The sequence below is a fragment of the Mesocricetus auratus genome, unplaced genomic scaffold, assembly GCF_017639785.1.
Source record: "Mesocricetus auratus isolate SY011 unplaced genomic scaffold, BCM_Maur_2.0 Super-Scaffold_100009, whole genome shotgun sequence".
NCBI lineage: Eukaryota > Metazoa > Chordata > Mammalia > Rodentia > Cricetidae > Mesocricetus > Mesocricetus auratus.
The window spans coordinates 64,977,105-64,995,495 of NW_024429193.1; the positions used below are offsets into that span (position 1 = coordinate 64,977,105).

Genomic DNA, 18,391 nt, shown 5'->3' on the forward strand with positions numbered 1-18,391 from the left:
TTGTTCCCAGCATCTGAAAACTGTGGTTCCCTTTCTGTCTCTGGCTTCCCACACCTCTGTCCCTTTACACCCTGTGTCTCCATATCAACACTGCACGTTAGAATTCTGCTCTGAGGAAGATCTAAGTCCCTCGGTGCTACTCCTGGCTCAAGGCTGAGGGTCATGGGCCCTTTTATTTAACTGTAGTGAGAACTAAATGACACCTACTATGCACCCAGAAGTTGAATTTGAGTCTGAGAATAGGCTATGAGGACTTTTGGGGATTGCAGGCAAGCAATACCATGCTGAGCTATGTATCCCAGGCTGTCCTCAAACTCCAGACCCTTGCATTTCAGCCTGGATTCTAGGATTACACATGTATGCCATCAAGCCCAGTTTAACTTCTGTCTATTTTTTCCCCTTGCTTTGTTTACATGTGAGGTTTGCTTATGAGATTTCCTAGCGCCTCTGAGTCCAGAACAAAGACCAACATCATGGGATAAATGCCCAGAGAGTGTAGCAGATTTAAAGGACACCACAAAGAAACCAGCCAGGAGTTACAAACTCCAAATCCAGCCTTTATTTCAGTGGCAGAGCAGAGAGGAGGCTCAACCCAGGTTAGGTCATTCCCAGACAGAGAGGGCTGGACAGGAGCCCTGGAATGCCTCTCCACCCAGCTCAGAGGTTGGGAGGAAGAGAAGATAATACTGGTGCTGCCACTTGCACAGCTGCCACAGCCAGGAGCTGGGAGACCTCAAGCAGCAAGCTGACCTCCAGAGGTCAGGACAGACCCAGAATCAGGCAAGGTTCAGACAGGAGCAGCAGCCATTTTGAGGGTGTACAGACTCAACAAATGAGGAAATCCTTGGGGGCCCCCAAACAGCATCGATATTTCACAAAGGGGTCCCCCAGGGCCTGCAGACAGAATGCTCGGGGAAGCGCAGCCAGGGTGAGACACTCACAAAGAGGCCTTGATAGCCCCCGCCCCCACCCCTTGTGCTGTTCAGCAAGGGCAGGAGCCGGTCTGGACGGAGAAGAGAGGAAGAGGTGAATGAGAAGAAGCATGGGAAGAACTGGGCAGGACATGCGCGGGTCAGGACATGAAAAGGGGCCCGAGAGGGGCCTCTAGCTGCTGCCCTGCGGCTCCTGCTGGCACTCCTGCTGGCGGATGAGGTTGGCCATGGGACTGGTGATGCCGCCTATCATGGTCCAGTATTCGTCAAAGCTGATGCGCCCGTCGTGGTTGGCATCCAGATTCTGGATGAGCTTGTCAGCTGCCTTCCGGTTCCCCGTGTCCTGGAGAAGAAACTGGAGTCAGTGAAGCTTGGGATGACCCAGACAGGACCCTAGGCAGACAGAGTCCCAGGAGCAGCCCTGCCAGCTGTTGCCTTGGCCAGGCCGGGAGGGCACAGGGCCGGGTCACTGCGCAGGGCGTAGGGGGGATCACTGTGAGGAGCAGAGTGGACAGGGAGAGCAGAGGTGGGGTACCGTCAGCATGTGGTTCAGCTCTCTCTGAAGCATCTTGCGGAAGCTGCTCTTGCTGATCTTGTTCTTGACCAAGCTGTGCCTGGACACGTATTTATAGAAGTTTTCCACCAGGACGACAACGGCCTTCTCCAGCTCCGTATAGCAGTCAGCCATTTCACTGCCTCACTCCTCTCTGGGCCTAGGAGCCAGAAAGAGAGGCGCTGAGAGAGAGAGAGAGAGAGAGAGAGAGAGAGAGAGAGAGAGAGAGAGAGAGAGAGAGAGAGAGAGAGAGAGAGATCCGCGCACACGGAGCCCCCAGACGGCTTGTCTCCCGCAGGGAGGGGAGCAGGCCTGGAATAGCAAATGATGTGGGGGTGGCCCTGCAAGGAGCCCTGTGTGGCTCCTCTAATCCAGGTGTTCCCCAGCCAGACTGCCAACTGCCAAAACAGGTTCTCCAGGTCCTTCCTGTGCCCTAGGCAGCCATGCTGCCTGTCAGAGCCCTCTGAAAGAACAAGAGGCTCCCGTGGGAAGAGCAGGCAGGTAACTGTCCCCCTCCACACACCCAGGTCCCCTATTCTAGGGAACCGTAGTGGAAAGAGTAGAGACATAGAAGGCTAGGGGCTTTTATCTTCCACCCCAAGGACTGACTGAGATCCCAGCACTAGGCCACAAACCAGGAAAAGGAGCCCTTGCTCACCTCAACCCCTTGCAAGGGCTCCAAGGCAGTGAGTTCAGGGACTCAGGCCACCACTGCCCCTCTCTAAGAAAGAGCAAGGTCCAGTTCCATCAGATTAGATTTTGTATGGCTCCCCTCCTTAGCATACCCTGTCAGCCTCTCCCTGATGACCATTCCTGAGTATGCATCATGGCCCAAGACTTTACCTAAGAAGATGCGGGCCCAGTTCTGCCCCCGCTGGAGACAGACTCTGGCCTCTGGACGCAGCAGCTGCCTGGCAGAGGCCAGATGCATCACCCCCTCGGCCCAGAACAAAAGGCACTCACACTCCAAGCGGATACGGCCTTCTGAATAACAGGATATGAGAGGAGCAGGCGGGTCTACCCTGTGAGTCGCCGCCCATGCCCAGAGCCCCTCCATACCAGCCTGGCAAATCGGACTCAAGCATAAGAATGAAGTCCTGCTGCCCTCACCCAGCTGGTCCTAGGAAGGGGAGGTGGACGCCAAAGGAAACAGCCACTGGGGCAGGCCTATGGGCCCGCAGTTGGATTCAAAAAGGTGGTCTCCCTTCACCAGGCCCCTCCAGGCCTCCTGTCTCCACCCCGCTTTCCATCCTCTGCTTAGCCTTCTTCCACGCCTGTGCCTCAGCTGCACACTGCTTTCAGCGGAGGCTGTCACTCGGCCCTTCCCAAACTGTGCCTGCAGGGGAAGTTGCCTTGACCTCTGTCATCTCTACACTCTTCCAGGACTCCCACAGCCATGTATGTCTTCACCCCGTCAACACCAGCTGGGGCCATTAGCTGGTTTGGTAAGTTCCCAGCTCTTATCTCTCCGTCTATGGAGCCAGCTTAGCGATTCTTACATTCAGGCGCTGTTTTCTGATCCAAATAGCAGAATGTGTAGATTTGAGGGCAAGGTGTTTTAAACCTGAATATACCACTACCCTCTCTTTAATCTCTGTAACTGCACTGCCTGGACAAGTGCCGTGATCAAGGAAGATGTTCTAATATTCCAACTCCTTCCAGCCCTAACGCCCAGCAGACAAGGCCCCTCCCACTCTTCTGCACTTTTATGCATCCTTTTCTTAAAGAATGATCAGAACAGGAAGAACGAGGCTGGGATGCAGGGAGGAAGGAGAGTTGAGAGGGAGCGGGGTCAGGCTGGGGCATCTGTGGTGGGAGATCCTTCCCTCCTTACCCTCCTGACCACTGTGGCCTGTGCCAGACCCACAGGAAACTATATTCTTCCCCATACTCTGTTTGTTAAGGGTGTAACAGCGTGGTTTAATGTTTGAAAGACATTCAGACAAATACTCTAGCATACACAAATAAGGAAGAAAAAAAGACTTTTCAGCCCATGGTCTGTCTGCCCTGATGCCCTCGGGTGGGGTGAGGATGGCCTGTGGCCAGCCTTCCTGGAGATTCTGGAACCTGCACCAGGATCAGAAAGGGTGGCACTCAGGTTTTCCCTGCCCTAGCCTTAAGAGCAAGAAAACAATTGGAAAACCCCCACCCCTTACTGTCCCATAGCTGTTCCAAGGGAGGAGCTCTGTAGGAAACAGTCCAAGAGAAGATAGGGAAGGAGGAGATAATTGGGGTGCTGTGCATCTGATGCTCTCCCCAAAGGCCAGTGCAACTCTCCCTCTGTCTGCCTTACGTCTTGTTCTTCCACCAGGGTAGCTTCCTCCTGCCCCTTAGAGCTATGCCCAATGCCTACCTGGCCTCTTGCGGCAGCCAACCAAACAGCTGGCAGAGAAACACCCAGCAGATGATGCAGACACCTGTCCCAGGAGCACTGGGCCGACCAGAGATGCAGCTTCTGTGTCCTGACTCCTTCCCAGGCCTCCTTCCCAGGGATCTGCCTCCTCCCCACGTTCTTATAAAATGGACAGCTCTGAGATAACCATCAGGAGAAGTGATTTTCTGGAGCTTTTTCTGAAGACAGTATCAGAGTCAGCCAGTCAGGTGTCATTACTCTCCTTCTCCACCCTGCCCTGGGGGGCAGAAGACAGGATCAGCTGCCCCACCCACTTCACAGCCACCTGCTCCTGCAGCTGCCCCCATCCTTCAACCAGTTAGGCCTGAGGACCTCCAGTCATGGGGAGAGGGAAAAGGCACTGTTCCTTTCCTAGGCAGACCTATCCAGGAGGTCATTTCTTCACAGGCAAGTCTTGGAAAGAGAGTTGGGGGTCATGAGGGCATGGGGGGTATGCCAGTGTGTACTGAAGCTTTCCCCCAAAAGAGCAGAATAGAGTAATCGCTTGCCCTCCAAAGGGCCCTCCCCTAAAGGGGCCATTCGCCTAGGGCCCACCCTTCCCCCAGTGTTCTCTTAGTCTCCTGGACTGATTCATCATTGAGCAACCAGGAGGCTCCCGCCCCCCACCCCCGCCCACCTGAGTCCAGCTTGCTGACTTTCCAAAAGCCCAAATTGCCCTGACACCATGCCCCTGGATCTCAGCCACTCTAGCCCCGCCCTCCCACCCCCAAGTTCTGGTCCCCACCCCTTTGGAAGAGCCGGCTCACAGATCCCTTAGTCCACCTCGGTCTAGAGCTCTGAACGTCCACTATACCCTCCAAGGTTCACATCATACACATTGCAACTCAGTTCCCAACGCTGAATATGTCCCTACTGTTATCTCTCGCTCAGTGTCCTCTCCAAAGACCACAAGATTGTCAATTTTACCTCTGGCAGGCTGTGTCCCTCTCAGCGGCCTCTCGCTCACTCATTATTTCACCATTTGTTTCTTTGCTCATTCGCCAGTGGCCTCGTTTACTCCCTTTCATTCACGTGCTTATACATTCAGCTGTCATTCCCTTCTTAATTTCCTCCCAACGGCCGTCAATACGCAGGGCTAGTGAAGTAACTGAACTGGGCTAGGAATCTCTAGTTTCAAGGCTCTTCGGTGATTCTCTCCAGCCTCCCAGGCCCAGTCTGTGTTCCCTCGTGCTTTTCCCAGTGTTGGAGGCTAATGGTTCACAGAGATGCTCCCACCTCTGCACCCTTGCGGGACCGTGCCATCACACCCGTATAGAAACATCCATGAACACAGAACTCTGCCAGTCCTGATTTGCTTGGGTACCCCATTTGCCCTCAGCCAACTTCTACTGTAGCAAGAAGTCCTTTGAATTTTTTTCCCAGCTTGTAAAGTTGTAAGCGTGTGGCATGTGTGCATACACACACACACACCCCTCTACCCAAGGCCTCCCCGACATTCATAGGGCTTCTCTCCTGGAGAGAGGCTGAGCCCACCTTACCATCACCCCCTGCCCTTGCCCCCACCTCAGCTGGGCAGGGCAGGCAAACACTCCTACAGTGCAGGTAGCTCTGCCAGGCAAAGTCAGTCAAGCTGGGACCTGCCTAGGCTCTGGAATGGAAAAGCTGCCAGTTTGAAGCTCCACTCCTTCCTTTCTCTTTCCCTCTCCCCATCCAGGGGACCTCCCAGGCTTCCCCAGGCCCCTCCCAACGAACACCACCCAGAGCAAACGAGGCCTGCATCTGTACCCTGCCTGTGCCTCAGGTGGAGGAGAAGCCTCCTCAGCCCCTAGCTCCCTTTCCTGGCTTCTTAGGAGCTCTGCGCCCTCTCCAGTCCCTCCTGGTCCCCATTATTTTTCCCAGGTCACAGCTGCCACAGCCCAGTGAGGTCTGTGTCTAGAGAGAGGGGAGCAACCACCACCAAGAAACACTCGCCCTGTTCCCGGTTAGAGAGGACGCAACAGCTGTGGGCAAGGCCCTGGAATGTTCTGCCCAGTGTCTCAGCCCCTGGAGACGAGCCAGGTCAGCTGCTTGGCCAGGGAGAGGGGCTTACTACCCTGTCTCTAAAGATTTCACAAAGCCACTAGGGCTCCTCATTCCCTAACTAGCCTTTGGGGAAAGTTAACTCCCGAAACCTTCTGCCCTGTGTCTGGCAGGCACCTCTCCCCCGGCTCCCTTCCTTGACCCTTCTTCTGACCTGCCCCGGCTTCAGGGTCCCCCGGCAGCCCCAGACCTCCCCAGCTGACCTGGAGTGCTCACCTGCCTCCAGATGTCCACCTCCTCCAGCAGCAGGGCTCTGAGGCCTGGGCTCTGGCACTGACAGCCAGGCAGCTCCTGCTCAGCAGCCAGGGCTCCTCCCCACTGCACTCCCAGAATCTGTCCCACTCCCTCGGCTTTGCCTGGCTGAGCTGGCTGTGGGAAGGTAGTGACTGAACTCTTGACTTAGCCCTGGGGTTGGGCCCTTGTTAAAGGGGTACACACCTTTTTTTTAAACACCCCTCTACCCTCACCCTAGAGGGAGTGGTAGAAGCTGGCACTCCCCCAACCCCACCCTCCTAACCCCACAGGCTCTGAGCAGAGCCCAAGGAGGTAGAGCAAAGAAGGGGAAGATCACCTGCCCTTCTCACCCAGGTCACTGAAAGCCGGGTTTCAGGGCAGCCTCCACCAAAGACGAGTTCAGTTAGATTCCCAGGCAGCCTACCTGGCCACAGGAACTTCTTTGCTGTTGGGATTTAAGGAATCTAACCCCGTATTTCTGTTGGCTAGAGGAAGAGGGCAGACACAGCAGCTCTTTCTGGTCTCGCCTCTCCAGTTCAGCCACCCTGAGCTCAGAAATCCACTTCTAAGACCCTTCTCCACCTCCTCTGCACACACCTAACCCCGTGCACAGCTTTCCTGCAGGTACCTGAGGAAACCAGCCAACTTGGCCTCCTTTCAGGGGGTGGCAGTCGAAACAGAGAGGACCCTTTGGCCCTCTCCCATGATGACTTCTGTCAGGTCCCAAAGAGCCCTCCCCTCCAAAAAACATGGCTGACTGAGGTGCCTATTGGCATATCAAAGCGTATGGCAGGTTCCCTCAGCACGTGTTACAGCACCTGGCTCCTCTCAGGCACCCTTGGATGTCTTTGCCCTTTTGGCTTCTCTCTTGGTCCTCCACTCTTGGCTCCTGCTCCTCTCGATATCCCTCCTTTCATGGCCTGGTCTCCTCTGCTGCCATGTTCAGTCTGGACTCCTCCAGTTGCCTCTGGCTGCTCTCTCCCTCATATCTACAATAAAACCCTCTCCTCAACCTGACCTAGGAGCAGTTGATGTCCTCATGTTCCTTTTCATTCATCTGATGCTCGAAACCCAGGAGGGTACACATGAGCCTCCTTGCAAAGGGCTCAGCCCCCCCCCTCTCTCTCTCTCTCTCTCTCTCTCTCTCTCTCAATTTTATTAATTTTTTGCATTCTAATCCCAGTTCCCGCTTCCTCCTTTCCTTCTGCCCCTCCCACTCCCCTCCCCCACTTCCCATCTGCTCTTTGGAGAGGGTAAGACCTCTCCTAGGAAGTCTACTAAGTCTGTCCCATAATCTCCTTGAGGCAGGACCAAGGCACCTCTCCACCCTTCCCCCCACCCCTGTGTCTAGACTAAGCAAAGTATAGAATGGGCTACACTAAGTCAGTTTGTGTAGTAGAGTTAGAACTTGGACCCACTGCCAATGGCTTCATATACTACCCCTGCCACACCATTGTCACCTATATTAAGAGAGTCCAGTTCACTCTTCTGCAGGTTCCCCATTTGTCAGACCGGAGTCAGTGATCTGTCACTAGCTCAGGGGAGCTGATTCTGTGGGTTTTCCCATCATGGTCTTGACTCCTTTGTTCATATTATCACTCCTCCCTCACTTCAATTGTATTCCAGGAGCTTGGCCCATTGGTTAGTTGTGGATTTCTGTATCTGTTTCCATCTGTTTCTGGAAGAGGGTTCAAGCTTCTCTGGAGTTGTGGATTGTAGGCTGGGTATCTTTTGCTTTATGTCTGGCATCCATTTATGAGTGAGTACATACTACATTTGTCTTTCTAGGTCTTACCTCACTCAGGATGGGTTTTTTTCTAGTTCTGTCCATTTGCCTGCAAATTTTAGGATGTCATTGTTTCTTACTGCTGAATAGCACTCCATTGTGTAAATGTATCCATTCTTCGGTTGAGGGGCATCTAGGTTGTTTCCAAGATCTGGCTATTACAAATAATGTTGCTGTGAATATAGTTGAGCAAATATCCTTGTAGTGTAAGTGTGCCTCCTTTGAGTATATGCCCAAAAGTAGTATTGCAGGGTCTTCAGGTAGGGTGATTTCTAATTTTCTGAGAAATTGACAAGTTTGTATTCCCACCAGCAATGGAAGAGTGTTCCCCTTACTCCACATCCTCTCCAGCATAAGCTGTCATCAGTGTTTTTGATCTTTGCCATTCTGATCAGTGTAAGATGGTATCTCAGAGTTGTTTCAATTTTTGCATTTCCGTGATGACTAAGGATGTTGAGCATTTCCTTAAGTGTCTTTCCGCCATATGAGATTTTCTGTTGAGAATTCTGTTTAGATCTGTACTCTTTTTCTTTTTCTTTTCTTTTCTTTTTTTTCTTTTTTTTTCTTTTTTTTTTTTTTTTTTTTTTTGATCAGCCTCTCTCTTAACAGAACCAACCTGCTGATTTGACTCGACTAAAGGATGTACCGATCATTTGTTTCTGCTGGTTTCTGCTACCCACCAGATATGACCTCAAATTCTACAGTCTGCCTCTTCATTCTTCTCTTCCCTCCACCTGTTCTAACTATTCATCTCTTCTCGTCTACTCAGTAAGTGTCTGTGTGTCTCCTGGAGACTGCTATGCCCTTGAGGGCAACCACCACATAGGCATCTACTCCTTACTCCTCTCCCTCTATTACAGTGGTTCTCAACTTGAGGGTCACAACCCCTCTGGGGGTCAAACAACCGTTTCTCAAGGGTCGCCTAAGCCCATCAGAAAACACAGACATTTACATTACGATTCATAACAATAGCAAAATTACAGTTATGAAGTAGCAATGAACATAATTTTATGATTGAGGGTCACCGCAACGGGAGGGACTGTATTAAAGGGTTGCGGCACTGGGAAGTTTGGGAACCACTGTTCTACTGGAACCTTCCCTTCTCCCAAAGGCCTCTCCCAGTCCACCTCTTCAGCTGTTTTCTCCTCTATCTCATCTAACCACGTGTCTTTTCTGCTCTACTGAGTAAGTGTCATCCTGGAGCTGCCTAATTTGTCTGTTATTGCTACAAAAGCCACACAGGTATGCCAGAAAGCTCCTCTCATCCTTCCGAGTCCCTATGACGTGGAAAATGATACTTCTCCTCTGTGATCTGGGACATTTCTCTCTGACAAGCTCTCAGTTCCATTGGAGATGCCCCAGGTTGAAATCCTTATCATCATGACACCTCCTCTGCTTCTTTTGTTCTCCACTGTTCTGGAACTTCTTCACCTCTCCCTCGGAACTGCAGTCCCGTGGCTTCCTTTCACCCTCCTGGGCCTCTGCAATATTGGAATCCTCCCTGAGGCAGAGTCCCTTCCGTGACCCTTGTCCCTTCTGTCTTTCAGCTCCCTCCTACAAGTCCCACTGCTTCCCTACATCCTCCAGCCCCTCATATGACCCTTTTATCTCTTCCTCCTCAGACTCAGAGATTTCATTAAAGCCTCGGGCCTTACTGCAAATGGCTTGGTCTCGGTACAGCTCAATCAACAGCCAAAACTTGACAACATCATGGGTTTTCAAATACTCTCATATGGTAACAACCTCTGCCACTGCACAAGCAAATGATCCCTCGAATCTCTTACATCTAAACTTTCTCTGCCCTACACTTCCAAAAATGTCTCATCGCTAAGGTTTTTCTATTTTCCACTCTTTAAAATCTTTTATCTCGCTGCGTTGGTGCCGCACACCTTTAATCCCAGCACTAGGCAGGCAGAAACAGGAGAATCTCTGAGTTTGAGGTCAGCCTGGTCTGCAGAGTGAGTTCCAGGGCTACACAGAGAAACCCTGTCTGGAAAAAAAAATTATCTTTACTTTTTCTTTGCTTTCTGCTCTCAAAAAAAAATAATCTTAAGAGTACCTTGTAATCTACCTCAGAATTTGTAAAATAATTGGGTGTGTTTTTAAAATCTGTAACAAAATTTAACTTAAAACTTATAGCAAGAGGTTTATAATTACAAATCTATACATAGATAATTTAATTTGCTACAACTTATATTTATATATATGATTCTTTTTTTAATTTTTTTATATTTTGGTTTTTTTGAGACAGGTTTTCTCTATGTAGCTTTGGAGCCTGTCCTGGAACTTGCTCTGTAAACCAGGCTGGCCTTGAACTCACAGAGATCTGACTGTCTTTGCCTCCCAAATGCTGGGATTAAAAGCATGTACCACCACGGACCAGCAATGATTCTATTCTTGTTTAAAATGTACTATATATGTAATTTGGATTCAACTCTTATTTAAGAAAATATGTCTACTAAAAAAATAGATGTTTTTAAAGAGCAGCCGCATGGCTCACCTCCATCTTGGCTGATTACCTCATTGGGACAGAAGGCACCAGTGGCTGGCAGCCATCTTTACCATGGTTAAAAGAGAGCACATGCAATGTAACTTCCCCACCATCTTGATTAAGGTGACCACATGGTATAAACCAACTAAGGCAAATATCATAAAACTTCTTATCATTGTATCTCCTTTTCAGACTAGGAAGGCAGTATCAGGTCTCCAGAATATTTTGGATTAGGATGGATTTTTATGTGATAATAAATTCCTAAGGTTATAAAGGTCAACTCCGGTTAACAGAAACTGACTTTAGAGGCATAAGTCTAACCACTTATGTCTTTGCTAACTGTTCAATAGTAGACTTCTAGAACATTTAAAATAATAACCAACATGTTTGATAAATAGTGTTTATTTGATAAATAAGGTTTTTGGGTTTTTTTTGTTTTTGTTTTTTTTTTTTTGGTTTTTACGAGACAGGGTTTCTCTGTATTGTTTGGGAGGCTATCGGTCCAGCCCGGCCTCGAACTCACAGAGATCTGCCTGCCTCTGCCTCCCGAGTGCTGGGATTAAAGGCGTGCACCACCACTGCCCGGCGATAAATAAGGTTTATAAATCCCTAAGATCCACTCATGTTAACAGTAGCTGACTGGCAGACGCGTGTCTCACCTCTTCATCTTTGCTAACTTTTCTAAGCTTTGTCTTCTGGAATAAGCTGAATCACACAAGAAACTGATTTTGTAGTCATTCACTACAAAAGGATCAAGAAATCAGGTTTAAAGCACACCTTTAAACCCAGCTCTCAGGAGGCAGAGGCAGGCAGATGGCAGATCTCTGTGAGTTCAAGGACAGCTCTGTCTACAGAGTGAGTTCCAGCCAAAACTACACAGAGAAACCCCATCTCAAAAACAGCAACAACAAAAGGATCAACAAAATAAGGTTGTCAATCCCCCTTGGACTGTATTTATGGTTTTGTACAGTTCCCCATCTCTCTGGAGACTTTGTTTATGGTTTAAAGTATCACTTTGATGCTAAAGTTTCTTAAACTTCAATTTTTAAGGCTCAGACTTAACAGGGATAAAATTGTAAAATCGGCCGGGCAGTGGTGGCGCACTCCTTTAATCCCAGTGCTCGGGCGGCAGAGGCAGATGGATCTCTGTGAGGTCGAAGACAGCCTGGTCTACAAAGCGAGTTCCAGGACAGCCTCTAAAACAATACAGAGAAACCCTGTCTCGAAAAGCAAAAAAAAAAAAAAGAAAAGAAAAAGAAAAAAAAGATAATTAAGACATGTAAGTTAACGGCCAGCCACCTTATAAATGATCAGATTCTTTACTCAAAAGTATGCTCATAAGCCATGTTAAGTACAAATGCAATTTGTTTACAGGGACGAGTTTTGGCTTTTGGGTTTTTTGTTTGTTTGTTTGTTTTTTGGTTTTTTGAGACAGGGTTTCTCTGTATTGTTTTGGAGGCTGTCCTGGAACTCACTCTGTAGACCAGGCTGGCCTCAAACTCACAGAGATCCACCTGCCTCTCAGGAACAAGTTTTATTGAGCCTTCTATATATGTTTTTCAAGGTTAAGCCTAAAGCAAGTAGCTGAAAACAAGTTCCCTTAACTCAGGTATGCTTAATAGATGATGGTCCTCAAACTCCTCAGAGATCTCCTGAATATGGCATTTTCAATGTTTAATGGAAAAACTTCCTGTAATAGACAGAACCGCTACCCCTAGCAGTGACCCTAGGAAGTCTCCAAGGAAGATAATAGGGCACAATCTACTCCTGGATTGTGGCAACACTAACCACTGGGCAAAGAACTGACTCATGCCTCAGCCACCACAGGGCTCTGCCCAAGCTGTGGACACTGTTGGGTTGACTATCCTGCTCTCCCTCGTCAAGGTATGCCAGTTTTCCAAGGTCCTCCTCCACCAGAAAATCTCTCAGATCTCTGGGTCTAGCAGTCAAAGACCAATACTGTCCAGTGTGGTAGCTAAAGATTTAATGCTGTCCTGTGTGACAGCCAAAGACATAATACTTCTGCTCCCAACAAAGCCATCAAGACCACCATGGAGCACGTAGGCTAACCATTTAGGTAGCCAGTAAGTCTGTCACTTTAACTGGTACAGAGGCCATTTGGGTTAACTTTCTGCTATACTTTATCCCTCTCAAGTCTCTGATACTGTTGATGACTAACTGTAGCTTCATGTTAACAGAAGCAAGCAAATCCGCTCCTCCCCCAAGGCTGCAGCTGTCTGGTCAACCCATCTCATGTGATATGAGCTACTAGGTCTCCTGCTGAGAAAGGCAGACACAGATGTTACCTTCCTGGAAGACTTCACGCTGGAAAACATAAGCTCCCCGAACAGATTTCAGTGTCACATTTTACTATTCCTTTATTTAAAGGAACTTGCTTTAAAATGACTGCTCTCAGGAACCAACCACATGTGTCTCATAGTAAATGACTGAGTGGAAAGAAAGGTTTGAAGTTTGTGTAAGTTGTGAGGGTCTGAGAAAGTGATTGAAGTTTATGTAAGTGCAAGTTGTAAAAAACGTGAAAGCTTAAGTTAGTTGTAAGGGTCTAAGAAGGTGTTTTGTTTTGATTCTGTTTGGCTTGGGTTTTGGTTTTTCAAGACAGGGAGCATTTCTCTAGATGACAGTCCTGGCTATCCTGGAACTTCCTTTGTAGACCAGGCTGGCCTCAGACTCACGGAGATCTGCTTGCCTCTACCTCCCGAGTGCTGGGACTAAAGGCTACCTCCTGGCTAGTTGTTTTCTAAGTACGGACTTAAAAGTGCTTCTCATTGTGTTAAAGCCATCTGTCCAATCTCTATACACCCAGTCTTCTTGATAGAGAAAGGCATGTTCGTGCTTTTGACTCCTAATCATTTTGGGGGGATTTCCAGGCTTTTATTGTGACTTGAAGGCATGAGTCAACTGCTTTTTCTGCAACATGGATTTCAGTACAGATCACAAAGACTGATAATGCTAGTACATATAAAACTTTTATCTATAAACTTAAAATGGTCTTGTAAGCTTCAGGGAGTCATGAGACTTGGACCCACTTCTCACAGGTTAAATAGACTAAGTTCCCTATTTGCCTCTTCCTAAGGGTGAGATTTCTCTCTCTCCCCTGGTCTTGGTACCTACCCCACGCCTCTCCCTCTACTGTCACTGCAACCACCAGGACCATGGGCCTGGAAGTTTCAAATGTACACCCAAGATAAAAAATGTCCCCTAAGCTCCTTAACTTTGCCTTCTGTCCCTAGCCTACACCTGTCCCAGTAGATTTCCAAAACTGCCTGCAACGCTCCAGCTCCAGGTGTTTCTTGGAACCTGCATCCTAGACTGCTCCAAAGCAGCCTGTACTTCACTTGCCCCAGGTGGTCCCTCAGAACCCGGGCAGTGAGCAAAACAGATGTCCTCCAGCCTGCTCTTCTCTTCCCAGCCTTTGACCAACCTTCCAGCCTTCTTGGGCCCCCAACAACGATGCCCTAATTTTAACTAAGAAGCAGTTACAAAAGAGATTACATCACCCCTTATCATCATCAAAAAGACTGGAATGTCAGATCCCAAAGAAACCCCCAGACACATGGCTAACTGTGGTGCCTATTTAAGCTACCAAAGTCAGGCTCTCTCCATTGCCAGGACCTGATACAGAGTCCTGGCTCCTCTCAACACTTCTCGCCCCACCCTAAACCTCTCCAGGCCCTGATCTTTGCTTCCCTTCCCACAGCTTACGATTCCTATATAGCCCGCCATTTTTTGCTGTCTGGGTTCTTCTTTGTCCTCTCGGTCCTAGCCTTCCCTGGTCCCCTCTCTTGCCCCTCTCTCTCCTCTCATGGCCGGGTCTAGTCTGCTGGCCCTGTTCAGTCTGGACTCTGGCTGCTCTCTCCCTCGTATCTACAATAAAACCTTCTCCCCCACCATAGCAATGTCCTCATTTCCATTCAACTTCCACTTCCTGGGTACTCACGGTGTCAGGCTTTCCAGTAAGGACTTCCTGTGTCACATCCTCCCCCTATGAGAGGACTATTCACATCCCCATGAGGAAACACGCTATAAGAGAGTGCCCAGAGTTCAAAGTCATAAGGCGCAGCGTTGGGATCCAAACTCCAGCCAGGCAACCTGTTTCTTGGTTCCTGCTTCCCTGGGTTCAGCCCTTTCCCCGGGTATGCCCACATGCTTTCATCTCCTATCAGAGGTGTAGGCAAGGAGGAGCCTGTCTCTCTGAGAGGAATGCCTTCTCTAGCTTTTAGGACCGGGGACCACCCTCAACCCAAGTCTGTGGAGAGAAGTGAGCCCCTCATCTCTTCCACCACCAACCACTCCATCTTCATATCTCCCACCCACGAATGACTCTGCCATCTGTCCCAAAGAACTCCTCATCCCCGGATCCTGAATACTGGGCAGAAGAGAGGAACAAACAGCCAAGACAACATATTTTCCTTTTTCTGACATTTTTATTAATCAAATGTTAAAAAATAACTATCATCCATAAATGCCCAAGCACCTAGCTGGTCCTCTCACCCCAAAGTACTGAAGTAATGCCCTGCTCAGCCTCTTTTGCAACTCTGCTCCTGCTTTCCCTGCTCCAGCTCAGAGACAGACCCTGGAGGGAGGGTGGGACAGAGCTGAAAGCAGCAAGCATGGCACAGGGCAGACAGCTCCAGCTGACGCTGGACAAGATTAGAAGGGTAGGTCCTCAGACACCGTTTTCAGGACCCAGCACCCAGCCAGCTTCCCAGCCCCACTCTCCAGATCACTTCCCATAGCCCAGTTCCTTTCTGCCCTTCCCCTACTACCAAGGCCTTGGCCCTTACCCCCACCAGAATCCCTGCACACCTTTTCCAGCCCCAACCCGCCCCCTGAACTCCCCTGGGATGAGGACTTCTGAAGCCAGGAGCTCCGCAGAGCATCCCAGATGAGTGCTCAGAGTCCATAGGGAAGGCTGTCCTGAGCCTGGACCTTACAGAGATGAGGAGAGGTGCAGACTGGGGAATGAGGTGGTGGGGGTAAAGAGAAGTTTTATTTCCAGGTCCAGGGCCTCTAAAATCCCCTGCCCCCAACACCCTCAACAAGTTCCAAGAAGAGGTCCTCAGCTCCGAGCAACAGGGCTCTCCATCTTCACACTCCTGGCTGCTTCTCCAATCAGCTCCCAGAAGCTTCCAAACTCCAGTTTCGAGTCATTACAGTTACCCAGGTTGGCAATTTTCTCTTCTAGCCCACAGTTGCTCTGAGGACAGGAAAGACACCACAACTCAGCAAGACAGTACCTTCAGATCTTCCTGCCCCACCCTGGCCTGGGGTGAGTAGGAGGACAGGAGCCTACCAGGTGTTGGCTAGAGGGAAAGGCAGGGGTTACCAGTGCCAGCTCCAGTGAACTCTGGAGCGCTAGCTTGGAAAGTCAGGGGTCTGAATGGGGTGGGGTCCACTCCCTCAGTACCGGCATGAGATGTGGCAGCTGCTGGGTAACCAGGTCTCGCAGTTCAGTGGGGGTCAGTGTTTCCTTTCCACCCTCCACAGAATACTGGTGGAAGTTCTTGATGAGGGTCTCAATGGCCCTCTCTACATCACTGAATTCTTGGGCATCCTGAAAATAGCAGACACAACCCACGTCATGAGGGCCCCCATCCACCCTACAAAACCCTTTTCAGGAGCCTCAGAAAATCAACAGGATAGAAAGCAGCTAGAATCCTCTCTGGAGTCCAGAATCCTGCCCCACTCGCTCTCCCAGAGCCCAGCCTCCAGGCCACAGTGGCCTCTGCCCTAAGCCATGGATTAGGTAAACCTCTCCGCCCCAAATCCCAGGCAGGGCAGGCCCCGGCATGTGCCCAGACATCCTATTTCCCGAAGAACTCCATTTGCATCACTCTGTGTAGGCATAAGGGAGGAGATTTGGGGCTTTCTGGCAGTATCTGCAGGGTAAGGCCTACGAAAGAAGCCGAAGCCATCGGGGGCACGAACCCTCATAACAAGAAGAGAACAGACCAGATGAGCGGGCCCACCTCGGCATTGGCTGACCGACACTGTCCCATGGTGCCTGGTACACTGGTCCTTTCGAGAGTTAGTTTCGTCGTCTGTCCTATAGCCTGCCCCACAGGAGCTGATGGCTCATGATCTGCCTAGAGGAAGGGGGAGAACTCATCATTCTTTTTCTCATGACCGCTTTTGGCTGTACCCAACATACACCTTCACCTAAGCAGTTGACGTCTACTTCACACGGATCCCATCCCTGCCCAAACTCCAGGAGCTAAAGTCACAGTTCCTAGGCCAACCCACTCGGAAGGGGATCCCCCCCAGGCCCCACCTCAGCTTCATTCTTCCCACCTCCTCCAGCCACCCCTGCGAGACCTGGGCAAGAGAGGTGTGCGGTCCTCCCTGAAGAGACAGCTCATCTAGGCTGAAGGCACTGGACTTGCTTACCTGCTGGCAGCTGCAGAGACGGGATGGAGGAGCCAGCTCACCTGAGCTCAGTTCTTATACCTGGGGGAAGGGAGGGGAAGGCAGGGGCAGGGCCAGTGCCTTATCCCTCAGCCACCCCAGGTATTGCAGCCTCCTGGGCTGGGAGCCAGCTTTGTGAGCCCCACCCTCTACAGTCCTAGAGTTGGTCCCCACCCCTACCATGAGGAGGAAGCCATGGAGGGCTGGGTATGGGATACCCCTGGCACGAGCTCACCTCCCAGCGTGCCAGGGAGAGAAGAGAAGGCAGGCTAGGGGGTACAGAAGGAACCTTACTTGGGAGAGTGGGGACCTGTAGAGGCTGTGAGGCAGGGAAGCAGAGGGAGTCTGCATGGGAAGGAGAAGCAAGGGCTGACCAAGGTGGGTTTGTGGGATGAGGAAAGAGGTCCCCAGCGTCTCTGTGCTTTGACTCCCTTCTCTCCTCTCCCTCCTAACCAGAACTGACTTGGCTAGTAACGCTCAGGCCTGCTGAAACCCAGAGCCAAGCCTTCCCTAGTCCTGACAGCACGGGTATGAAAAGGTAGAAAGAAGGGCCAGAGCCGCGCACCCTGACGCTGGGAACACACTGAGCCTTCCCTGATGCCCTGCCAGCGCCTTGAAGCAGCCCAGGGCACCCATGTGCAAGGCTCAAAGGAGCTGCTTGGCAGGTAACAACCTCTCCAAACTGGTTGGGCTGCCACCTCCTCCCTCCCTGCAAATCCTACCCCTTCCCTGAAGAGCATGCCAACACCAGCCCTCCTGTCTACTACCCAGGAACCCCAGGGGAAGCCTAGACTGCAGTTCCTGGGACTGTGACCAACCCAACTAGCCCTCCTCACCTGCCCAGGAACTAGGACCTGAACTCATGGGCAAGGACAGACCGTGGTGGAAGGGTTGAGAGGTCAGAAGAAGGATTGCGTGGGCCTAGAGTAAAAATTGCCTTCCTAACTCTGGAATCGGACGTCTATCCAGTCTTCTTTGTGTCACCTGCTGGAGGTGCCCTACATTTCTGCTCTCGATAGGGGACTCTTCCACAACGATCTCATTTGGGGAGCTCTTCTGAAGGACTTTCTGCTGGAGACCCTATAGGGTCTCACCATCAGAGGCTTCTCAGAGTCCCTCAGCCTGGAAGCCTCTCCAATGTCCCCTCAGAGAGCCCAGAAATCACTCTGAAGTCCCTCTGGGGCCTCCTTCCTGGTCTGAGTTGGGGAATTTGTCTCTGCTAATTTCTCCTGGTTGACTAGCTGCCCCAAGTGGACACCCACAGTTACAGCCCTGACAGCCCAAGAGGCTTACATCATTGCCACACCCCTACTCTCTCTAGTGGTAAGTTGTACAAACCACTTGCCCCTCAAGTCAGAGAATGCAGGGTGGGGACAAGCTCCCCATACTACCACAGCTCCCTCTCCCTGTCACATTTGAGCAGCACTTCTCCAGGCCAATTCTAGCAATTCTTGTCTTTGTAACCTAACCTCCCTAAAAGCGTTTCTTCAAAGCCGGGAGGGCTGTTACCCCAGCACCTGTGAAGGTGAGGAAGGAA

The 18,391-nt window shown here is 50.5% G+C and overlaps 1 protein-coding gene and 1 long non-coding RNA gene across 8 annotated transcripts; one reads left to right on the plus strand and one right to left on the minus strand.

The window, feature by feature from the left end:
* Positions 1–536: 536 nt before the first annotated feature.
* S100a16 (S100 calcium binding protein A16) lies at positions 537–6,300 on the minus strand. Of its 4 annotated transcripts, none has more exons than XM_013120692.3 (3): positions 6,121–6,300; positions 1,468–1,645; positions 537–1,275 (listed from the first exon to the last, which is right to left on the minus strand). In XM_013120692.3, the coding sequence occupies exons 2-3, from the start codon at positions 1,618–1,620 to the stop codon at positions 1,105–1,107; spliced, it is 324 nt and encodes a 107-aa protein (XP_012976146.1). In that variant the 5' UTR covers positions 1,621–1,645; positions 6,121–6,300; the 3' UTR covers positions 537–1,104. The 4 variants fall into 4 exon arrangements, with proteins under 4 accessions (XP_012976146.1, XP_005080366.1, XP_012976145.1 ...); XM_005080309.4 differs by having other exon boundaries at positions 6,134–6,298; XM_013120691.2 differs by lacking the exon at positions 6,121–6,300 and adding an exon at positions 3,839–4,115.
* Positions 2,484–17,807, plus strand: LOC106021954. Of its 4 annotated transcripts, none has more exons than XR_005879440.1 (4): positions 2,484–2,930; positions 14,663–15,718; positions 16,750–17,519; positions 17,626–17,807. It is a non-coding gene; the product is annotated as an uncharacterized LOC106021954 (long non-coding RNA). The 4 variants fall into 4 exon arrangements; XR_005879441.1 differs by having other exon boundaries at positions 2,484–2,680; positions 2,869–2,930; positions 14,663–17,519; XR_005879439.1 differs by having other exon boundaries at positions 2,485–2,930; positions 17,311–17,519.
* The last annotated feature ends 584 nt before the right edge of the window (positions 17,808–18,391 follow it).